A 21531-nucleotide genomic window follows, 5' to 3' on the forward strand; every position below is an offset into this window, starting at 1 on the left:
TGCAAATCCCTTCCCAGGTCCAGTCCTGAGTCTGCGCCGCACTTTTCAGCTGATGGGCAGCAATGCCCTGATTTCCTGACATACAAAAGATAACTCAAAATATTCCCTTTCTGCTGCCACAGCCGCCTCTGTGTCGGTGTCAATCTGCCGTCCACATTGTGCACTTCTCTTCAAGTCAGCACCCGCGGTTAACAATGCCTTTATTCAAGCTGACAACGTAACTAAGCTTTTAGTAAATGTGTGAGTAAATGTTAAGTGAGTATTCAAACACTCAACAATGAGTAGGAAACTTGAAAAAAAAAAATCCTTGGAAGTTTGTATTGTTTGTTTGGTGTGTATCTGTTAGAAATAACATGGGCTATCAGTTCCTCGGGGCACCACTGTTCCTTTGTTAAGGGTATAACAAAAAGATCAAGGCTCTGAGGGAGCCGTCATAAAAATAAATATATAAGAAGAACAAGAATGACAAAATAAATTTGTCAGTGCATTTTATGAGCCTGTGTTTAGACGTGGTTATTCCTGAACTAAAGAAAGACTGGATAGTTGCAGTAGTGTGACATGATCATCATAGTCCTTTTATTTATTGCCATTTCTACTTCATTTGTAGATCACATGTAGACTTTACTGCAGGGTGGGAGGCGAGCCCTTCATCTCGGCGAGCATCCCGTTTCAGTAATGTGGGATACATTTTCACTGCAAATTCCAGACATGGTTTTCCAGGATTATTCTTCTGGCTTAAAGGCAAAGTTATTGGTACACTGCGAAAGTGCTCCTAGGAAGCACAGGTTGTACAAATCAGGTGATAACAAAAACCAGAGACATTTGCAGTCGCTGCAATTGCAACATCTCCATTTCCCTTTCGATCTTTGAGGATATTTGTTACATTTTTAGTATGAATACTTGTAACCTATAGTAAGACCTACTCAGACTCAACTACTCCTGTTCAATCCATGGTCCTACCTGTCCAGAATAACTTCGCTCACTAAGGGTGGCCCACCTGGGTCTGTCACCCCTCAGCCCCCATCGTGTACGGCTGGAAGCAGCCGCACCTGAAGAACCACACTGGTGCTGCACCGTTTTCTTCATCAGCTCATTAAACAACATTACCCATACATTTTTCAGCCATCCCGTGTTTCTCACGAGTGTTTTGCATCCGTTGGTATCGTTTCAGGCCCTCCAACATGAAGTGGAAATTTACCAGCGTCAGGCGCAGGCTGTGGAGAAGAAGCTACAGCGCAGGGAGCTGGAGACCCACGAGCAGGTACCGGGTGCTGTCCCCCCAGATCCTTTTCCCTTGGGCAAGCAGGTTCGATGGGTAGAAATAATCTCTCGCTTCAAAGCAAGAGCACATATTTTCCTACAAAATTTTCTGCTAGCTTTCTTTTCTGTTTGCTGGTAATAAAAGAGAATTAAACTGTCTGAACCCTACAGGCAAATACTTATCTCATGCTCTCTATTTCATGTTGGTATTTTCACTGTTCTAGCTGTTAAGTGATGCATTTATTTTGAACTGACTATACTGTTTTAACAGAGGTTTCTGAGACTATTCGAACCTGTTGCTTAATGGCTTGTATTAAGAGAATTATAATTGGACAATAACTAAGTTAAAAATAATCTTTATTCCTGATCTTATGTATTCATTGTCCAGGCATGTTGTCTGTAAACAACATCCATGTGATTGATACTGCTAAAATTATTCTGGACACTTTCAATGAAATCAGAGATTTACTGTGCTTCAAGCAAAATAATGTATGTGTAGTTTACAGGCTGGTATTGATACAGGAAGCCAACAATCTGCATTGAAACCAGATTAAGTTGAAGTATTTAGGATAATATGCAGGTGGTGGATATCTGAATCACATACAAATTTACAGATTTCTAATTCAAATCACTTTTTGCACCATTTGAGAACTTTATTTGGTGCTGAGTAAACTGTATCCATAACATACATCCTATGTAAATTATTTCTCAATCTATACTTGCAGGAATAGTAAGTTGGGGCGGTTGTAGAAGAGTAATAATCATTAATTTCAAATATTTTTCCCCAGTTGTTGTGTTCCTACTTGCTCATGGGAACCTTCATTCACCCTTGGTGTTACGTTCATGTGTTTCCTCTCAGGAGTCAGTGATGAGCTCTTCTGCTCTCTCCCCCCTGCATCCCTCAGTTCAAGAAGCACAGGAACTGCTGGAGAGAGTCCAGCGTAGGGCTACAAAGATGATCAAGGGAGTGGAGCATCTCCCTTCTGAGGAGCGGCTGGGGGAGCTGGGTCTCTTTAGTTTGCAGAAGAGGAGACTGAGGGGAGACCTCATTCATGTTTATAAATATTTAAAGGGTGAGTGTCATGAGGATGGAGCCAGGCTCTTCTCGGTGACAAACAATGATAGGACAAGGGGTAACGGACACAAGCTGGAACACAGGAGGTTCCACTGAAATTTGAGAAGAAACTTCTTCTCAGTGAGGGTGACAGAGCCCTGGACCAGGCTGCCCAGAGAGGTTGTGGAGTCTCCTTCTCTGGAGACATTCAAAACCCGCCTGGACGCCTTCCTGTGTAACCTCATCTGGGTGTTCCTGCTCCGGCAGGGGGATTGGACTGGATGAGCTTTGGAGGTCCCTTCCAATCCCTAACGTTCTGTGTGATTCTGTGTGAACCCAAATCTGGATGTTGGGCCAGGTTCACCCTTAGCTGCAGTGGTGTAATTTGGTGTAATGAGGGAGTTGGCCTACAAACATTGCATTTTGGCTTCAAAGAGTCTCCTGGAAGAGAAGGAGGAAAATAAGCTATTTGGTGCATGGTTGTCCCTCCCAGAGAGCAGCACTGGCCTGCACACTATGAGAGTCCTCTTCCAAATCTCCCATTTTTGTCATTTGTTAATTTAATCTTTGCCATGGCCACTTTGCTTTTTTTCTGACCCATTTTGAGAGGGGATCCAGAAGAAGGAACAAAAAATGACTTGCGAAATAGAGAGGTAGAAGGCTCGACATGCAGATTCACAGGATGGTCCCCCGTTTCTCCCTTCAAGGTTGTCTCCCATGAGCACCTGGTCCAAACCAACCCACGGGACTGTCCTGCCCACACTAAATTAGTGAAGCTCTGCTCAGCTGGTAACGCCCATTTCCACAGGATAAGTGGAACAGAAATGTTATTTAAATGGCACTGCACCGTCCAGCTGAGAGCGTTTCCTGCAAGGTGGCGATGTGTTAGCAGACTTAACGCTCGTATCTGAGGTCATCGATGGTCTTGTCTCTGCCGTTGAGGATGTTTTTGCAGATAAACACTTTGGAAGTTTTTAGAGTGCCTTCTCAGTGGCTGGTTAATCCATTCGTTATGCTTCTCTCTCCAAAAGAAAAAGGCAAAAATGGCAGCTCTGATGTATTTCCATTTATTATGTCGTGGCCAGGCTACCTGTAAAGATGCTCATCAAGCATTAACAGTAGCTAACGACTCATCAGTTGATTGGGGAGTTGAAATATTTAAGGCAGTAATTTAGAACTCGCTTTCTGCTTTTACCAAATATTGTCGGAATCAGAATTGCATAAAACATCGGCATTTGCGCTGGCACTATTACAAAGGCCGCTTTTCCGAGCTTTTACATGTCTATAAATAAGGAGGAGAGAGGGTTAAACAGCTTCTGTTTTTCATTAAAAGGAAAAATCTTGTGTTTTGATTCTATAACAACAACAAACAAATGAATGAGACATGAAAAAACATTTTGTTGTGCTTTTAATTAAAAAGAAAGAGCTGTTTCTCGTTATGGCTTGTTGGGTGGTATCTTAGTGCTCCATGTCTGTCTTTTTCCAGTGCAATGTCCTTATAACTCTTGAGTCTCCAAGAGGGACCGACAGATTCGCAAACCTTAACTCTTGGTTACAGTAACCCTCTGGTGATCACACAGAGTTAACCTTTCCTTATTATGATTATCCAGACAGACAAACTATCCTATAAATAAGGGGGAAATGTGTCAGGAGGACTCTGGTGGCAAGCCCTGAGGTGTCTGGAGGCGAGCGTGGGGCTGCAGTTGAAGATGAGCTGTTGTTTTCACGGAGCTTTTTCAATACTTCATGTTCTTGTGTGAACTTGTGTTTACTCCTGTTCACTTTTTCAACCCTCTTTATGGTGTAAGTAGATGCAATCACGGTGGATCTGTGTTGTTTCATCAGTGCTGTGTTATGGCAACGTTATCTGAAGGATGCGTTCCCATCCAGATGAATCTATGTTGGTCAGAAGTGCCTGTGAACTTCTCCCACTTGGACTAACGTGAATAATTTTGTCTTTCCCATCAAGGTTGTCTCAGTTTCTGTAAAGATTGTCCTGTCTCAGCCAAGCATGGCTGTCTAGAACGATGGTCCATGTGTTCAGTAATGCTACACATGTAGATTGAAGTCTCAAAACAGTATCACCTTCCTTCAGAGCAAAAGGCTGGATGTTTCCTCCAAAAATTACATGTCTGACTTCTTGACACATGTGTAACTGCATTCATGGAAAGTGGCAAACTATAAAGTGTAACTGACATTTAAGATACATTTTTTAATACATAGTTTTTCTGATGTATAGTCCCAGGACAGTTAAAGCAGTCTGGGAATGTTCCTAGCAAATTTGGGTGCATCCAGACCTTTTCCTTGCAAAGCAATGCTGGAGTTTATTATATCTCAGTACTGTGTAACTCTGGGAACCGGCTTCCCGTCAACTAATCCCATTTAGGGTATGCTCTGTATCGCAGCCTCTTGTACCAAATCTCCGATACATGTCTAGATCTGATGTAAGACAGGATTTCTGATAGAAAGACCTTTCATTCTACTAAAAATGTTTCTCTTTCCTGAGTCATGTGGCTTTGTGCAGTTGTCAGTCATAGTTAAAACACCCAAATTGTTCATACAGCAGACTTTACATCCTGTGGATGTGTAATTAAAAATGACGCACATCACTGGGAGCTTAAGCCTGTGCCTTAATGAATCTGGGAATTTAGGCATGTGCAACAAATTTTGCTGAACTGAAGCCTGTTTAAAAATCAGTGGTAGTGATCTTCTTGCTTTATTACCTAGATTTCTTTAGAATACCTCATTTCACTTCAGATTCCTTTTTGTAAGGGTAATCGTTCCAACTCAGTATACTAAAAAGCTCCAAGAATCTCTCTTTTGATAATTACACGCAGGAATTTTTTCAGTAAAAAACCCCATATTGATTTCATTTCTTGTTCTAATGCCTTTAACTATAGGGGCGGATTGAGTATGATGTAAAATTTCTAATTGGGGATAATAGAGGGAAAAACGTCCCTCATGTCCTCAAACAACTGAAGTAGCATCACTATAGATACTCACACTATAGGAATACTCCTCCAAGCTGTCAGGTCCCAAATAGACTCTTAAAGGAGAGAGATCCTCTGAAGACAGAAAATCAATTATGTTCAATTCATGAATATTGCTGAGGAAATGAAGGAGAATACCAATGTAGGTTTCCAGCCCTTTAATTTCTTTTTCTCAAATAGATTATAAAAAAGGGAGAAAGGAGTTATCTGAATAAGGATGTTGTAGAAGTATTTGGAATTAAATGGGGCAGCTTAGTTTGTTAAGTGGCTTTCGCTCATGTTCAGATGAGAACAGGAGTGATAATTGTAGAAGAGCTCTGATTCAAAAGCATCCAGCGACTTTTCATTTTTTAATGTTTATTACTGGGACTTGCTCAGTTTTTTATGACTGCTGGATATTTACCACGTTCAGCCTAACTTGCTGTTTCCATGCCAACTAAATACATCTGTTCTGGGATGATGCATTGTTCTGAAATCGCAGTTGCTGTGTAGCACAGAGGACTTCTGACGTTGGCCACACCTTCTCCTCCACGGGAACGGCGCCGATGGGAGCTGCCTGCAGGTTTGTGCAGCTGCGAGCAAAGGACGGGTGAGACACCGATGAGCAACGGTTGCCATGTCCGGGGTATGGATCCCAAGCAGTTCTCAATACAGCGATGACTGGAAGACTTGAGTAATGTTATCCCTTTAGCGGTTTTGGTCCAAATTTCTTCTCAGATTCACTTCTGAAGGTATCACTGATAAATGCAATCAGATAAATTCACAGAAAATCTTTGCCCTCACCTCCGTCATCCTGCCCTGCTCTGGAAAATCATGTGGATGCAGTGGAGTTTCCTCCATCCTCCATTCCTCCTCCCACTGGGGAGGTTTGGTACAAACCCAGGCTCTCTCCTGGTACAGGACTTCTAGCTCAGGTGCCCCAGACACTTGCTGCTGGGTCCCCTGCCTTGAATTTCCAGACTTCTCCAAGGTTTGTCTTTCTCAGGATGCATCAGAGTCGTCTAAAACCAGGCTAGAAAGGTCAAAAATAGGTGTGTAAAAATGAAAGCTTTGTGTTGTGGCCAGCTGCAGGTGAGGAGATTTTGGCAGCCTCTGTTTTGCAGAGCCCACGAGCACTTTGGAAACTGAGACAGTCAGCACTCACTGGAGGTGGTGATGCAGCGCTGCCATCCGCTGTGGTTGCTTCAACCCACAGCACTGAAACACCTCCAAAATTCCTCCTCTCCTAGAGACCCATTCCTATGGGAGCAGAAATGGGAAGCTTAGTGTAGATTTGGATGATGTTAACCACGGCAGTGATTCACACAAGTGGCTCTTGTGGGTTAGCCACAAGCACCGGGGCTCAGCATCCTCTGGCACAATGGAGAAGAAAGTGAGAATCTGCAAGAATTCGCCACTGGGGCTTTCAAGAACAGCGACACCAAATGTTGTCATATTAAAATAATTCCTGCAGTTTCTGTACATTGCCAGCATGGACTGGAGAGGCTGTACCTGAAGAGCACTCATTTTCCTGCAGTTTTATGAGGCTGAGGAGGGTCCTTCCCTCATTCCCCATTCGCTTCTGCCCATCCATTGCTCTGCCAAGCACTATGGTCAGGAGGTGACTGCATACCTCGGCTGTTTTCCTCCCATAAAGCGTTTCATATATGTATATATATTGTGAAAAATGTAGGAGACAAAGATCCAGAAGAATGTAGCTCCCCACACCTGAAAATCCGGTTCAATATTTTCAGACAGCACAATGGAAGGTTTCTTTTCTAACTGCTTCTAGTGAACAAACCTCAAATATCAAAAATTCTTCTTGAACAGCGGATGTTGGAGAGCCACAAACAAACAGTGCACAACCATTTCTCATCCATTTCTCTTTTCAGACTCCCCAGTAGAGGCTGTTGGCAAAGAATCAGACTGTTTCTGGTTATATCTCTCTGAGAGACCTTCTATGGATAGAGGTGCCCCTATAGGTGTATGGCAGTGTTGATGGAGGTATTTTTAAATGACTACTGACCTTATTTGGAGCCCAATTCTACCACTTTTACATTGATTAGTGTCTACCATACATAAAGTCCTATCGATATATTCATTAATCACTTTGAAACAAAAGCACCTGTCAATTTTTAATTAAGACTGAGAATATTAGAATAAATGCTAACTTTGCATTTGACATATATTTTCTATTTTGTATAGCATTTTCTTTAACAGCCTGCTAGGAAAGGAATGCAGAATTCAACAGAATATAGTAAGTTATACCGTATAGTGTGAAGTTTCGGATTAGCAGAAGGAGATAGAAGCTGAGATTCAAACACACAAAAACAGATTTGAAAGGAGCTGGAAATCAATGGAGTTGAAAGTTCCCAGGAGCTCCATATGGCAGGAGCTGCGGGAGAGAAGGCTCTCACCAACTGTGCAACTGTCAAAGGGAAAAGAGGAAGATGGTGATGATGTACGTGTGGAAGTCAATGATCAAATGGGAGCTTTGGTAATCAGACACAACTGGAAAATACACAAATCTATAACCGCTTCATAGGACGGAATGAATTATTGGAACGAAGTGGCCAGCTGGAGAAAGAGAGTGAAACAGAAACTACAGAACACATAGATAAAAGGAAAGAGAGGATTTTTACCAAAAAAGAATAGAAGCATATGCCGGCTTGCAGGAATTAGAGAATATTTTAAAATGTCAGTTTTCTAGCTCTTCGTCTTAAATAGTAGTGAATGAGAAAGAGATCTTTCTTTTAAAAGAGCAGTACATCAGTTCGGAGCATCTGTGGTTTGCTTGCATATTAACAGTTAAGGGAATTTTGTTCTTTCAGAAGTGTTTAAAGTAGGACTACAAGGGACAATGATGCTGGTATTTAATGCAGAGAATTAAAAAACAAGAAGACATGTCGATGCATGGAGGAGCCAGCGCGATGGCAGAAGAGAAGAGCAGAGTCACCTCATCTCCAGTGCAGGCTCAGTTAGTGAGCTGTCCTGGTCATCTTTTCCAGGTGATGAAGTGCCTGGATGGAGCTAAAAAGGACTGAAAAAGGCCGTCTTTATGCTGATCTTTATCATCATTTAAACTCTAAAGTATTCTTTTGTTTGCAGTTTCATCAGCACCAAATGCCATCCATGAGAGGTCCATCCAGGGAGTGCAGCCTTGGATCACCCATCCTCACCCGTGCCCAGAGCTGAGCAGACTCTCACCAACCTGGCAGCCTGTTTCCCAGTCGAGAGGATTAGATTAGATTTATGCTCTTGAAAGAGGGGAAATGGTGACAGTAAAAGCAGCTTCTGATCATTATCTGCCAAGATTGGCTTGTTCATGCAGTCACTGTGAAAATATTGAGGCTGATCCTGCAGGCTGCTGTGAGTGAGCACTCAGCACCCCCACGTATCCAACACTGAAACCTTGACTTGCTGAACCACGCTGGGATGGAGAGGATTTTATAGAAGTAATGAATGCTGGAATGTACAACTGAAATACATACATATATTCCAGTGGTGGTGTCAAAGATGCTTATCATTTTAGTTCAGACTTAATTGTCTTGATTAGGAATCAATGGAGCCAGCAGTGAACACCGTGTGTTTCCAGCTTTGCCCCAGTGGCACTGGGCTGGTTTGGGTGGTGTTCCTCCAGGTCAGGGGGTGTGAGCTCATGTCTGAATCCCCTTTGCCCCATGGAGGGGGAGACCCTCATGGTGCAGAAACCTCCTCTCCAGCCGATTGGCAAGAGCTGAAGGAAGCAGTGCTCGGGGACAAGGATGGCATCTGCGATGAGTCATTCGGAAGGAGCGGAAAAGAAGTCGGGGATCCTCCGAATCGCAGCTGGAACAATAGTGGAGAGGGGGAGGTGGAGAGAACAGCGCGAATTTTCTAGCCACAGCATTCCTGGTTGTTCTGTGGTGTTGACAGTGAAAGCTTTTATTCCTCTCCAACTCGTGTAATCCCAAGAATGCTGCTCTTGCCATATGCAGCCCACTGGTGTTTTTTTTTTAAAAAAAAAAAGCTTCTTCTTTGCAGCTATGAATTATATAGGCTCGGATTGCTTCACTCCAAACTGAGGATTTTCCAGGTGGGAGATCTTAAGAAATGAAAGATATGGAAATACAAGCCACTGAAGTAATAAGACCTCTTGGATGCAGGTTGGGAAAAAAAAAACAAACTCAAAAAACAACTTAGAGCAGAAAGCTCAGCGTGCAGCGAGCAGCTCGGCATAACTGGAGGTCCCCGCGGGTCAGTAAAACAACAAGGCAAAAATGTTTTGGACGCTCAGATGGTTTACGAGCTAAAGACAGAAAAACAAAGAGGACAGCTATGCTACCCATTTCTGTTGCATTGGAAGGGTCAGCACAGAGGAGTTGTGCAGCAGGATTTTCTCAGTGGAGAACAACATGGTGTGCACTTGACAGGATAACTGGCTAACAGGATAACGTGCTCGGCTGATCTTGCGCCGTTACCGTTTTCAACTGAGCCAAATTCTGGAGCAATTTATAGCGTTCATTACTTTTCTTCAGAACTCGAGAACATTTATATCAAGTTGCATTCTGTTTCTCTCAATCTGGAAGAGGCATATTTCAGCGTGCATTGCACAGCAAGAACAGAAATTCCTACTGCCTGAAATAAGAGAAGATGTGGACTGAAAAGCAGCGGATATTTCGTATTTATGTTGTGAGAAGACAAATGTGCAGGCGTTGTTCTTCCTTGGAAAAATGGATACATCATTTGACTCTTCATTAAGAGAAATTGTTGGAGACGATTTCAAGCTCCAATTAAATATTCCCTTATGACAACACCGAGAGATCTGAAGTTTAAGGAAATTCCAGCTTTTGGTAAATATGGCTCCTTGTTACAGACATTGCCCAGCGATGGAGGAAGGGGCCCATGGAGACTCAGAGCACTTTTGGAGGAGGAGCAGAGGAGGAGTCACTGCAATGAGGGAGAGCACAATTAAGCTGTGATTAATCATTACTTGGACAGTCTCTGGGTTATTGTTTGGGGTTTTGTTCTTTGTTGGTTTCTTTTTAATTGAGGTGGCATCGTAGTAATTTGTCCTTTGCTTGCCCTGTTCAAAGTGCTTTCAGAAAATTCCTTCAGCAATCTTCACATCACCTGAATAAGGCTGACCTATGCAATATTGTTATTATTATTATCCTCATTTAGAAGGATGAGACTTTAGTCTGAGATTAAATGATTTGCCTAAAGCTGAAGGAGTATTTTCACCTTTCTGGTACCCTAGCCTGTCTTCAGATTTATTACAGCAGATCGTTCATGTCTTCTTCCAGAGATGTGTCTTGCACAGCTGATGCACAACCCTCCTGAAGAGAATTCTCCTTTAAACAGCATTGTAATGTACTGTTGTTTAAATAATGCAGGAAAGGACTTGGGAATTACTTTTCTCAACTTACTCCCCCTGAAATGTGGAGAAAATTTGATCGTAATTAAGTGATCCTAATGATGCCTTTTGGTCACTGTCCTAGTATTTCCTGGCACACGTGGAATTATTGTCCTTCACAAATATTAAAACCAGGCAGAAATGAGGATACTACAAGAACCACAACACCCCAGTTAAGTGAACGGCCCTTTGATTCTTATCTGGCATAAACAAAATGTGAACTTCGTGCCCTTCACGACAAGATTGATTTTTTTAAAGGAACTTAAGCAACTCTTCTGTGTTCCCTTCATTTTCTTTGGCAATGTGTACCTCAGTGCTTCAGTTGCATTTTCCTCATGCTCCTCTGGTTCAAATCAAGTAATTTACAATTGAGAGATTGCATTTGGTTTTGTTTTAATTATTTTTTAATGAGATGGAGACTTTGCACCAGGACCAGTGTGTTCTGGATGATGAACTCAGCATCGCAGACCTCTTGGAAGTAAGAAGGGGAAAGTGGACTATTGGGAACCCGAATGAGATGTGGTGTGGTTGTGGCCATACAGCAAAGCATAGAAGAGGAGCAGAATATCCTCAATTCTTAGTGCATGGACTGAAATGCATCTGGTCATCCTGAAGATACTGAATTTCTCCTGGATGCGCTCAAGTTGTTTCATCTGAAAAGGAAGAACGACTATGACAAGCTCTCATGGTAGTCTGTGCAGTTATAACTTCCCTGCTTTTTGCTTTTTATATAATTGTGTCAATATTTGTCTGTTCTGTTTTCTGATTTATCGTGTGACTCAGCACACATGAGCCATGCATTGCAGCTTCAGCTTTCAGTTGTTTCTCCCGACACCAAAGATGATTGATGGTAAAGCTCTCAACCTCATATGTTAGCCGCCAACCTGAATAAACAAAGACCAGTGTGGCAGCTTAATATTAAAAGCTATAAAACCTTCCTAGGGGTTCGTGGATTAAATCAACTCACCAAAATGAATTTTTTAAAGAAAGCTTTCTCAGGACTGAAGAAAAACGGAACACAACAGTAAATGCAGTAGAGCTATCCTCATCCAGCAGACCAAAGCCCTCCTGAGGGCTGAAGAATTGCAATTTTAAACATCTCTCAGGAGTGCAAGAGGAGACACAGTATTTGTGGATCCTAGGGAGGCAGCTTGAGGCTATAAAAGAACAAAAAAGCCTTTAAGGCACACAAAAAAAATACATTCAAAAAATCCCTGCAGACATCGCTTCCATTGGTCAAAAACAAGTGTTAAAAATAAAAACCTTCCCCCATGAAAATTCGTATACGTTAGCCCACGAGATGTTATTTTTCAGTCAGAAGAAGTGATTCGGATTTTTGCCATGCGCTATTTTAATCTCTTGGGTCAATAAACCTTGATAGTAACTTCAGCCAAAAATACCAACATGTTGTTTATCATAATGTGACAGGAAACAGCTGGGTTCTTATTTTCATCTTATTGTGATGCAATTACTAGTTGAAAGTAAGATATTTTGTCTTAGCAAACAAACAAATTGCAGTTGTATCCCAAAGAACAGCAAAATATGTGCATTTTTTCTCTCTGAAATCAGCCCTCAGCAATACTTCAGCTACCAGGGCTTGGTTCTCATTTTCTTTCTCCTTTTTCAGCCAACACAGGAATATATCTCTGTGCTTTAAAGCGGATTTCTTCCTGATTTTCCAAGAAACACCTTGGTCAAAAGGGAACACTTCCCTCTCTGCTTTGCAGAGTTAACAGCAAACACAGTCCAGGCTCGGCTCCCAAAATCTGCATCGCTTGTAAATGGAGAGCTGGGGTGCAGGCCCCGCCATGGGGTTTCTGCACTGGTCAGGTCACCCCAACGTATTGGCAAGGTGATCATCCAGCTCCTCTGCCTCCTGAAATAGCTCTTTATTATTCAAAATGTAGGAAATCAAAGCGTTTTGCTGTTGTAGCCGCCTGTTTCTGCTCCCGCCTCACCACCACCAAACGTGACGTGTTGGATTAACTGCAGTAGATGTTTCTGCTCTATCAAGGTCCCCACCCAAACGAGCTGTTGGCTCGGAAAATATTTATCCTGGCAGAGCACCTATGCATGGCTTTGTAAGCCTTTATAGAAGTAGTAGCATGAATTTATTGGAGCAACTTCCAAATACATAAATTTCGATCGCTGGCTTATACACCAGCGGAGTTCAAACAAGGTTTCCTGTCTCACCGTATTTTTTCTTTAGATTTGCATAGTGGCATCACTCACTCGGGGTTCACAAGGAAAGCCTCTAATTGCCTATTTGCATAGAGATTTGGAGATTTCTTCTGCTCGTCGGGATGACTCAGAGACAGAGTTTTCCTCAAGTTTCATCAGATGGTTTTAGTCCTTTTGTATTGATAATTGTGTCGTGCACCGTGAGGGTTTTGGCACGACCGGCTGTTTTTCCGAATCGGCAGAGCCTGCGGTGAAGTTTGCGTTGGGTTCTCACGTGTGTGAGCGTATGTGCTCCTCGCAGGCCGTGATTTCAGATGAGGTTTGGATTTGTGGTCGCAACGGCAGATCTAAGCAACTCGGTAACGAAAACAAAATGAGCCCAGAATGGCGTTGGTAAATCACTGGGAAGAAAGATTCAATTTGAAAGTTTGAAGATATTTTATAAATTAATCTGATACTGAATCCCTTTTATCCTTTATTTACATATTCAGCTGCTAATCCAGAAAAACACCTAAGTACTTGCTTAATTTGAATTAAGCGGTTAATCCTATTGGAAGTTAAGTACAGATGTGAGGCCCTGATTCAGCCAAGTAATAAAGCGAGTGAGGGGTCCTGTGCGACGCGGTGGACCGAGCTGAACCGGACTCTCCATGCTTTTCCTGTGTCAAAATTCAGCAAATACGACCGAATCAGAGAGATACAAAGCACAATCCTTCCAGCTGGTCTATCTTCATTTAACATTGCTTTGTAATTGTTTACTCAGCATCTGTTGAATGAGGTTATGGACCAAAGAAGTGATCGTTTTGCTGTGAACACCTGATCTTGTAACGTGTCTAAGATGCTCAAACCTATTTGTTGAAAGTTCATCACTAAAGTTGAGGAAGACACAAAGTGCAATGAAAAATAGTTGCACAGGAAATTTAAAAAAGGCCTTAAAAGCTAGAAGTTGGGAAAATTTGTATAAATAATCTTGGGTAATGGTAATTCACCTTGTCTAAGGCAATAAGGGGCAAACATCACCTACAGACCTGGTTCAGATCCCACCAAAGGCAAAAAGAAAACTTCTATCAATTTGCAAATATATGTCTGTATAAATGCTCTATTGAGATTTAGGAATGGTTATTGCTCCTTCAGGCCATGTCCCAACCAATGCCTTACCGTTTCCTTTTCATTACTTGTTGCTCCTCTCCATATATTCTTTATTCTTATGCTCTCTTTTTCCTTTCTTCCTCTTTTTTACCTCTTTTGCTCTTTATGGGTCTTTGCTGATCTTTCTTCTCTCTCCTTCCCTTTCCCTTCTCTCACAATTCTGTGTTTACTTGGATTCCAACTTGGGCAAAAGAAGCAAAGAGGTTCTTTTCTGGCTTCCCAGAGTAGCCATCTATATAGGAATTTCTTTTTGTTGTGTTACAGATGACCCACATACGACAGGAATACGAAACCACACTCAAAGGTCTGATGCCAGCATCTTTGAGACAGGAACTTGAAGACACCATTGTCTCTTTAAAATCTCAGGTAAATCCTTATTATTCACCTTCGACTTTTTGGACTGTTCAAAAATCCTCTCATCTAGACAAGAAATTATGACCATGTAAAATGTCTCCAAAAGTAATGAATAAGTCTCTAAACCAAATTATGGCAGCACTCGCAGGCTTCTGACTCAGTCGATTTTCACAAGGCTTTTCTCCGCCAATTTCCTCACCTTAAGGACTCCCATGTTGTATCTTTTCACCCCAGATTTTGCTTCAGATGGCAGCTGAAAATAGAAATTCTGCTGGATTCTGTATTAGTGGTTTTTTCCTCAGCATTTCTTACATAGCACACAGTTTTCTCTCATCTTCCTCACCCTGTTTCTCCGGCAGGCATCATTTAAAGGATGCGTGTAAAGGGTGCAGAAGAAAATGAGAAATCATTTTGTTTTCTTTCAGCCCGTATAATGAAGCCAATGGGATATTTGTTGTCAGACAGTAGTCCCAATGATCACTGTGTTATTCCTACATTTACCAATATAATGAGGCTCTGATAGACTTCTGCTTTGTTTTTAATACGGCAAAACACTTGCTCATCTAGAATAATAAAGAGTCAATGTTATTTATATGAAATAAGCTATAAAACTGGCTGATAGAAATACCAAATGTCACTGTAGATTGGGAATTACTAATTGGGTGTGCTTCTTCTCCATGGTTCCCACAGAACTTATTTGATGCTGTTTTATTCAGGGTATTAGGAGCTGGAAGAAAACAAAATGCCATCATTGCCTGAACTCATGTGAGGAAAGATAAATAGCAATAAAAGGGGTGATCATAGGTGTGAAATCATGGTAATCCCAAGAAAACCCTGCAAGTGGTCATACATGACCCAGTGCTGGGCAGCACTGGGATGTGCTGGGAAGGACTGGGAGCTGTGCTGGGCTGAGGGGAGTGAAGGAGAGAAAGGCAGGGACCGATTTTCAGGACCATTTTTCAAGCAACTACAGATCTACAAACTCCATATCTCTTTCTTATGCAGTCTCTCTTGGTGGAAATGGTAATTTAATGTATTTGCTTTTTTTCCTTCTATACAATGCATAAGCATTTTTTGCTACGCAGGAGACACTTCCCCTGGCAAAGGCTGCCTTTAATAGAAGTAGGAAATTTTCTTAGGGGAAACTTTCCTATTCCTCTGTGCTCGCAGTGACACGATTTTAACACTGTGGTTGTAAACTCTGCTTACATCTCAAGGGATACCTAATGGAAGTGATGCTCATTCTCGCTTAAATAGTTGTGGGAAATAAAGAGTTACGGATCTAGTGGGGAAATCTATTTCCAGTTGATAGTAAAAAGCTATTTTAAGTGTGGTTGGCTATTAGCGCTGTCTGGTTACTCTGGAGCTCATAGGAGAATACCACACTTTTTAATGAGTTCAAAAAAAGAGGAGAATTCGATATCCACCTGCAGGGCTTCTGCAAGCAGCAGCTTTTCAAAAGAGTGAAAGTAACTGCACACACCAAAACCTGGGTGCAGTCCCAAAAACACAGAGCTGCTGGCTGGGTTTCCAGCGCCCGCTGTCGTCGCAGGCCTCTTGGTGAGCGGGGCTCTATGTGAAGCACAGGTGTCCTGGGCTCCCAAAATTGTTGAAATTCCTCTTTGAAAACATCAGATGAGAAGGGCCCTGGAATCTCTGCACCTGTCAGGGTTATTTATTGGTGGAGGAGGATGAAGAGGATGGGCTGGGTAAAAGCACCGAGCAGCCATGAAAATAAATAACAACAACAAAGAAATCAAATACGTAAGGTTTGGGCAAAGTTTCCTCAAAACTTTGCTAAATAAAAAGTACCGCCCAACTGTCTGCTCTTGGTGAGTCAACAAATGTTAATTTTCATACACTTCAAGAGCAGGTGAGCACCTTCATCCCGAGAGCAGAAGTGCAGGGATCAGAGCGCAGGGATCGTATGGGAGCTGGGAGCAGAGCTGGAGCTCCCAAACCCCTGGGTAACCCCTATGGTACCACCAAAAAAACCTGGTTTGCCTCTGTTCCTAAAGGAGTTTGCAGCTGGAGCAGAGCCAGGGCAGCCACACTGGCTATCTTCTGTCAAGCATTAATTCTAGTACACACCTGAAGTGTCACTGCATTTTATTTAGGCAGGATGGACGACAAAAACACCCTTTTTGAAACGAGCATAAATGTATGTATTAGAATTTTGTGCGCTGTTTTCACGTGGGATGCATTTTACAGGTAAATATGCTGCAGAAAAGAACCTCTGTCCTCCAGGAAGAGCTGGACGCCTGCCACGCCAGAAGGTACGTGCCCATCTTTGATCAATTTGTACCATTTCACACCTGTGGAGCCCCATTCTTGAAGTTTTCCGGCTTAATTAAAATGCTGGAGCACGGTTGCAGTTTGAAAAGATCCTTATTTGCAGTAAACAAGCGTCTGAGAGCTTTCCCAGTGCTTACTCAGTGGTGTCAGAGCGAGATGAGAGCCCTCGCAGGTGCACTGCAAGTCTGGGCTTTGCCTGCGCGCTCGGGACGAGCCGGGGGCACAGCTGCAGCGCCGCGGTGATGCCACCTCCTTTTAAGATAGAAACCGATGATGCAATGCGCAATATTGCAGATCGCATCTTCAAAGCACCGGATCTCCGCGAGCCGGAGCGTTTTTTTCCAGGCGTTTACACCCTCCAATATAAATGATGGCAAGTGCTGCGGCAATAAAAAGCCTCGCTGTGCCTTTAGAGCCAGTGATTCACACGGAGAGGTGAGTACAAGGAAACTTCCTAGGGAAAGCCACTCCATCTTTTTTTTTATATATTTATAGGCTTTGATGGTACTTTCTTATCTCAGCGGAGGATTTCTGCAAAGAAGAGTGCGTGCTTGTAAAAACGGTGTAAAAAATTTGTGAGCGGTTTAAACGTAAATTAGGTAAAAATTTGTGAGCGATTTCAACGTTTGTAAAAATGTGAACAGAGTGAAAGTTGTCTGGAAATATTAATCCCGAACGTATTTGTTAACGAGAATTAGCTAAAGCTGATGGAAACTGCAAATGTCATGGCTTTTTGGTAATACGTCCGGTGTAGGTGTCGTTGTTAGGTTAATATAAAGCTGTAACGGAGGCTCTAGCCGCTCTCCCGTAGCAGCGGTAGCGTTACCAAGGGATGCATTTTGTCTCAAACTTATTCTGAATTGGTGTCTTCACTGTTAGGAAAGCAGCTAGTTGAAAAGATTCATAACCATGTACCATTAGATCAGGCCGGGCCACAAACGCGGGGTCGGAAGGAGCCCCGGCCGCGTCGTGGGGACGTGTCTGCCCGTGGCTGCGGATGGGATGTGGCTCCCTGGTGGCTCGGTCCTGCCCGCTCCTCAGCGCCGGATCCAGCCCCGCTGCCAACCGGACCCAGCTCTGCCTTCATCTTGTTAAAGCAAGGATAATAAAATACAACTAATGAGAGCCTCTTCCTTTGCAGGTAGCTGCTGGAGCTGTCGGATCTCTTCACTTGCCAAATGGACTGCTTTGACTAGGTTTGAAGATTTGGCTCTTGTAAATTGAAATGCAAAGATCAGTGGCTGTTTTGTTAGCACATAAAATGTAATGAAGCTCATGAAAATACATCCATTGCTCATGCCAGCATGTCTTGAGTTGTATCTTCCTTCCATTATTTTTTTTATCATTATCTTATTACAGACTTATGCTTTTGATATGCTGTGTGTTTGACTCCTTGCTGAGCTTGCTTACTGAGCGAGTACAGTTTCTTCTGCTATTTTTGTTACTCCTTCCCAGCACCATTCTTTTCATTTTTATACATGAAGAAAATCCCATTTTCTATTATTATTGTCCAAGCTATTTTAACATATTTTGACATTGTTTTGTGTCCATATGTTTACATGATATTAAAATATTATTATTTTGTACTATTTTGTTTTGAAATTACTGTCCTGCTTGGGCATCTCACTCACCTAAGGAGCCACGGTGCATAAAGTTTTGCATGGCTTTGTTAACTGGGGAAATATTTCATGCTGTGTTTCAAGGAAAAATCTTGTAACAAGAATGAAAACACCATAATGATGACAAAGAGCAGATAAATCGATGGTTGGAGTTGCACACGCCAGTCACAGGAAAGCCTTTTGTCATTTACTGATAACGTGATGATGGGGCGTTAGGGGAAAGGAGTTGTAACCGATGTGGCCTTGATTCAGAGTGAGCATATTCAGGCTCTTCTGGTAGATCCTGGTGAATCTGAGCAGTTCCCCAGGTCTGCAGGGATGTGGTTTGGGCGCGGTGCAAAGCGGAAGGACCCGGACAGGGAGCGCTCCTGGCCTGGCTCTGCCTCCCGGGCACAGGAAGGTTTCCTTATCTCTTGGCCATCCCCGGGCCAGAGTGTACATTAGTACATTCCTAATCTGTAAATTTAGATATGCTGAACACAAGAATAGCTTTTTTTCTTTCCCAAGGCACCATCCTGCCAGCAGCCTTCATATCAAGGCACAGTTAATGGCCTGAGTGCTTGAGAGGGGGCCAGAAATTCCTCTATTCCCCATCCAGCTGTGGCCCTGGCAGCCCCTCCGTATCACTGCTGATGGGGACAGCCACCACTCCTCCTTTACCCCAGTGGCACCAGCACTTACGTGCTGCGATTCAGGCAAAATTCGGAGGGTCCTGACTGCTTGAGCATCCCCGCCAAGTCCCATCTCGCCAGCTGCGGCCTTATCTCCGCCTGGCACCGAGATCAATGAGGAGAGGCTTTGGCAGGCCGGGCTCCATCCACCCCCAGCTCCTGGCAGCGCCACGGGGAGCTCCTTGCCAAAAAACAGGCTCTGGTTTCACTGGGTGCTTCGCTGGTTGTCAGCCTGGGCAGGTTTTCCCCCTTCCTTGAACCAACAAGTGATTCTTCTAATTAGAGATAAGGGCTTGTCGTGGCTCTGATAAGCCATCGGTGCTGCCGCAGGTGCCACAAGGCCTCACCCGGGGCAACGGCGGGTTTTAGTGGGAGGAATTTGTTAGGATGCGTTTGGTGATTGAGGGCAGTAAGATGAAATGTATTTACTCACAGAGGTGCACAGCAGCGATGGTTGGGATCTTTGGGAGCCTGGATTTTGCTGGATATTGCCCTGTGTCTAAACGGCAGGTGTTGGGATGGTGAAATCGCTCTTCTTATGTGTGAAGGAAACGAGACATTTTTGATTCTGCTGTTTTACTTGCGTCTTTGCAGGATATCTGGGTGGTTATAGTGCTTTGGAAAGCTGTAAGGGGGGGTACATCCATAAAGAAGCATGGACCTTCTTCTAGCTGGTTGAATTCAGGCCTCAGTTTCCTTCTTTTTGATGGGTTTTGGTTGCTGATGTCTCTGATGGTCACAAAGCAGCTTGAGAAAAGCGATCTTGGTCAATCTGGGAGCTGTAAAACTTTGGGAAACTCTCTCCAGCATCAAATACTGTGAGGACCATTTTGAAGGTGCTTATAAACGTGATAAGAAATGAAATTCAAGGTTGGTTGGAGCTCTCTTGTAGCTGTTAACATTTCTTTGTAACAAGGAAGGTTGGAGTCCAAACTGCAGGATTCAAAATGTTTTCTTAGGTGTCATTTGCTCTCTGCCTCTCTTTTCACCCATGAGGTAAGGAATTGCCAGCAGTTGGCTTCATTGCCCATAAAACAGCTCTGGTGCAACCACCTTGAGCGCGGTCAGCGCTTTATTTGTGCTTCTTATTTATTTAATTTGACTGATTTTTGCGGTGGCAGGGAAGATTGTGTCAGTCTCTGTAAAACCTCTGTACAAAAAGGCATCACATTTTTCACCAGCGTCGAGGGAGGCGACCCTTCTCGAGGTGATGCCTCATTTCGGTGCCGCTCACAGGTCTTGTGTTACACCTAACAAAAACGCTCGTTTCTGGTGCAGCCGGAAGAAAAGGGACCCGAGCTCCCTCCTTCTCCCAGCCCTTCTGCAACAGAGCTGTAATTGTGCTGGTGACAGCAGATACTCCTGTGCTGCCCCGAATCTCTCCCGACTGCGGTTTCAATCGGAGAAATTATTTTGCTGCGCAGAAAAGAAGATTTTCTTGTGAGCAGAAGAAAATATTGGTGATCGGTTGAACATCTTACAGAGTTTTATTGAATTTTCTGGAAAACGCGCACAGCTTTGATTCCACCGACGAGCAGTCTTGATAGCGAGCGTCTATGGGATCTGATTTATGGGTTTTTTAATTATCCTAATGCACCGCGAGTCCTTCCCAAATCACAAAATGTACTGGAGGCACCGCACCGCTAAATTATATTTGGTCTCGTTCTGAGGGTACAAAGGGAAAGTAAGACGTCAGATATTGTATGGCAAAGTTTCAGAACACAAGGTCATTTTAATTCAGAGGGTTTTTTTCAAGGGACTCTCTTGGCTAAGCTTTGATATTTTGCTCAGAAAGGTCACTGCTTTTAAGCCTTTGTCATTAAAGAAGACTTGTTCTTTAAAGTGCGCTATCAAAGAGTGCAGAAATTGCAAGTTACTGCAACTAAAATGCATGATCAATTTTAAGTCTGCCAGCTAAAGCCCACTTAAAATTAGATGTGCTCTGGTACTGGTGGCTTCTTTGATAAAGCCAGTGGAAGATGTGCAGCTGGTCAATTCGAACCAAAAATAAATGAAGATAATTAAATAAAACTTTCCCTCCCTAAATTAGGAATTATTTTTTGTGAAAAAAGCACTGGAAGAACCGAATAAGGATGTGATCCTGCAAACACGTGAGAGTGCATCTGTGTGTGCACTGTGTTAGTCACACTTTTACGCAACTCTCCTTCACGTTATCTGATATTTGTATAACCTAAATACATCAAACCCCTGGACAAAATATCATTTCTTTACCGTTTACTACCATGAGAGGATTTCTCCTTCATGGACAGGCAAACACGGGCACAGAAAAGGGGGCAGACCTTGTGTCATGCCCCTGCTCTGCAGCCCCTGGTCCTGATCCCAGTCTTTATCTCCTGACCCTGATCACTGGCTCCTGGCTGTTAAGTGCTGTGTTTGCTTCAAGACCTCCTTGGGACAAGAGGGTGCTTCTTCCCTGATGGTTCTCCTCATGCTGCTGCTAGCAACAGTGAACTTAATTTTTGTTTTAACCCAGGTATAACCAGTATTCGAGGAGTGTTTCTGGAAGAGCCTTGGGAAATGGGGCATGCAGCTCCACCTTCACGTGAGGAGGATTTCGAGCCGT

The 21531-nt window shown here is 43.1% G+C and overlaps 1 protein-coding gene across 1 annotated transcript in view; it reads left to right on the forward strand.

The window, feature by feature from the left end:
- Positions 1 to 17028, forward strand: part of CEP112 (centrosomal protein 112kDa) — a gene marked incomplete at its 5' end in the record, with an annotated part of 126781 nt that extends 109753 nt beyond the window's left edge. Inside the window, 4 exons of the mRNA XM_010179993.1 lie at positions 1172 to 1261; positions 14273 to 14374; positions 16574 to 16638; positions 16761 to 17028. Of these exons, the coding sequence (XP_010178295.1) occupies positions 1172 to 1261; positions 14273 to 14374; positions 16574 to 16638; positions 16761 to 17028 (525 nt within the window). The remainder of the gene's footprint in view (positions 1 to 1171; positions 1262 to 14272; positions 14375 to 16573; positions 16639 to 16760) is intronic.
- Positions 17029 to 21531: the final 4503 nt, after the last annotated feature.

The sequence above is a fragment of the Mesitornis unicolor genome, unplaced genomic scaffold (assembly GCF_000695765.1).
Source record: "Mesitornis unicolor isolate BGI_N332 unplaced genomic scaffold, ASM69576v1 scaffold9332, whole genome shotgun sequence".
NCBI classification, from domain to species: Eukaryota; Metazoa; Chordata; class Aves; order Mesitornithiformes; family Mesitornithidae; genus Mesitornis; species Mesitornis unicolor.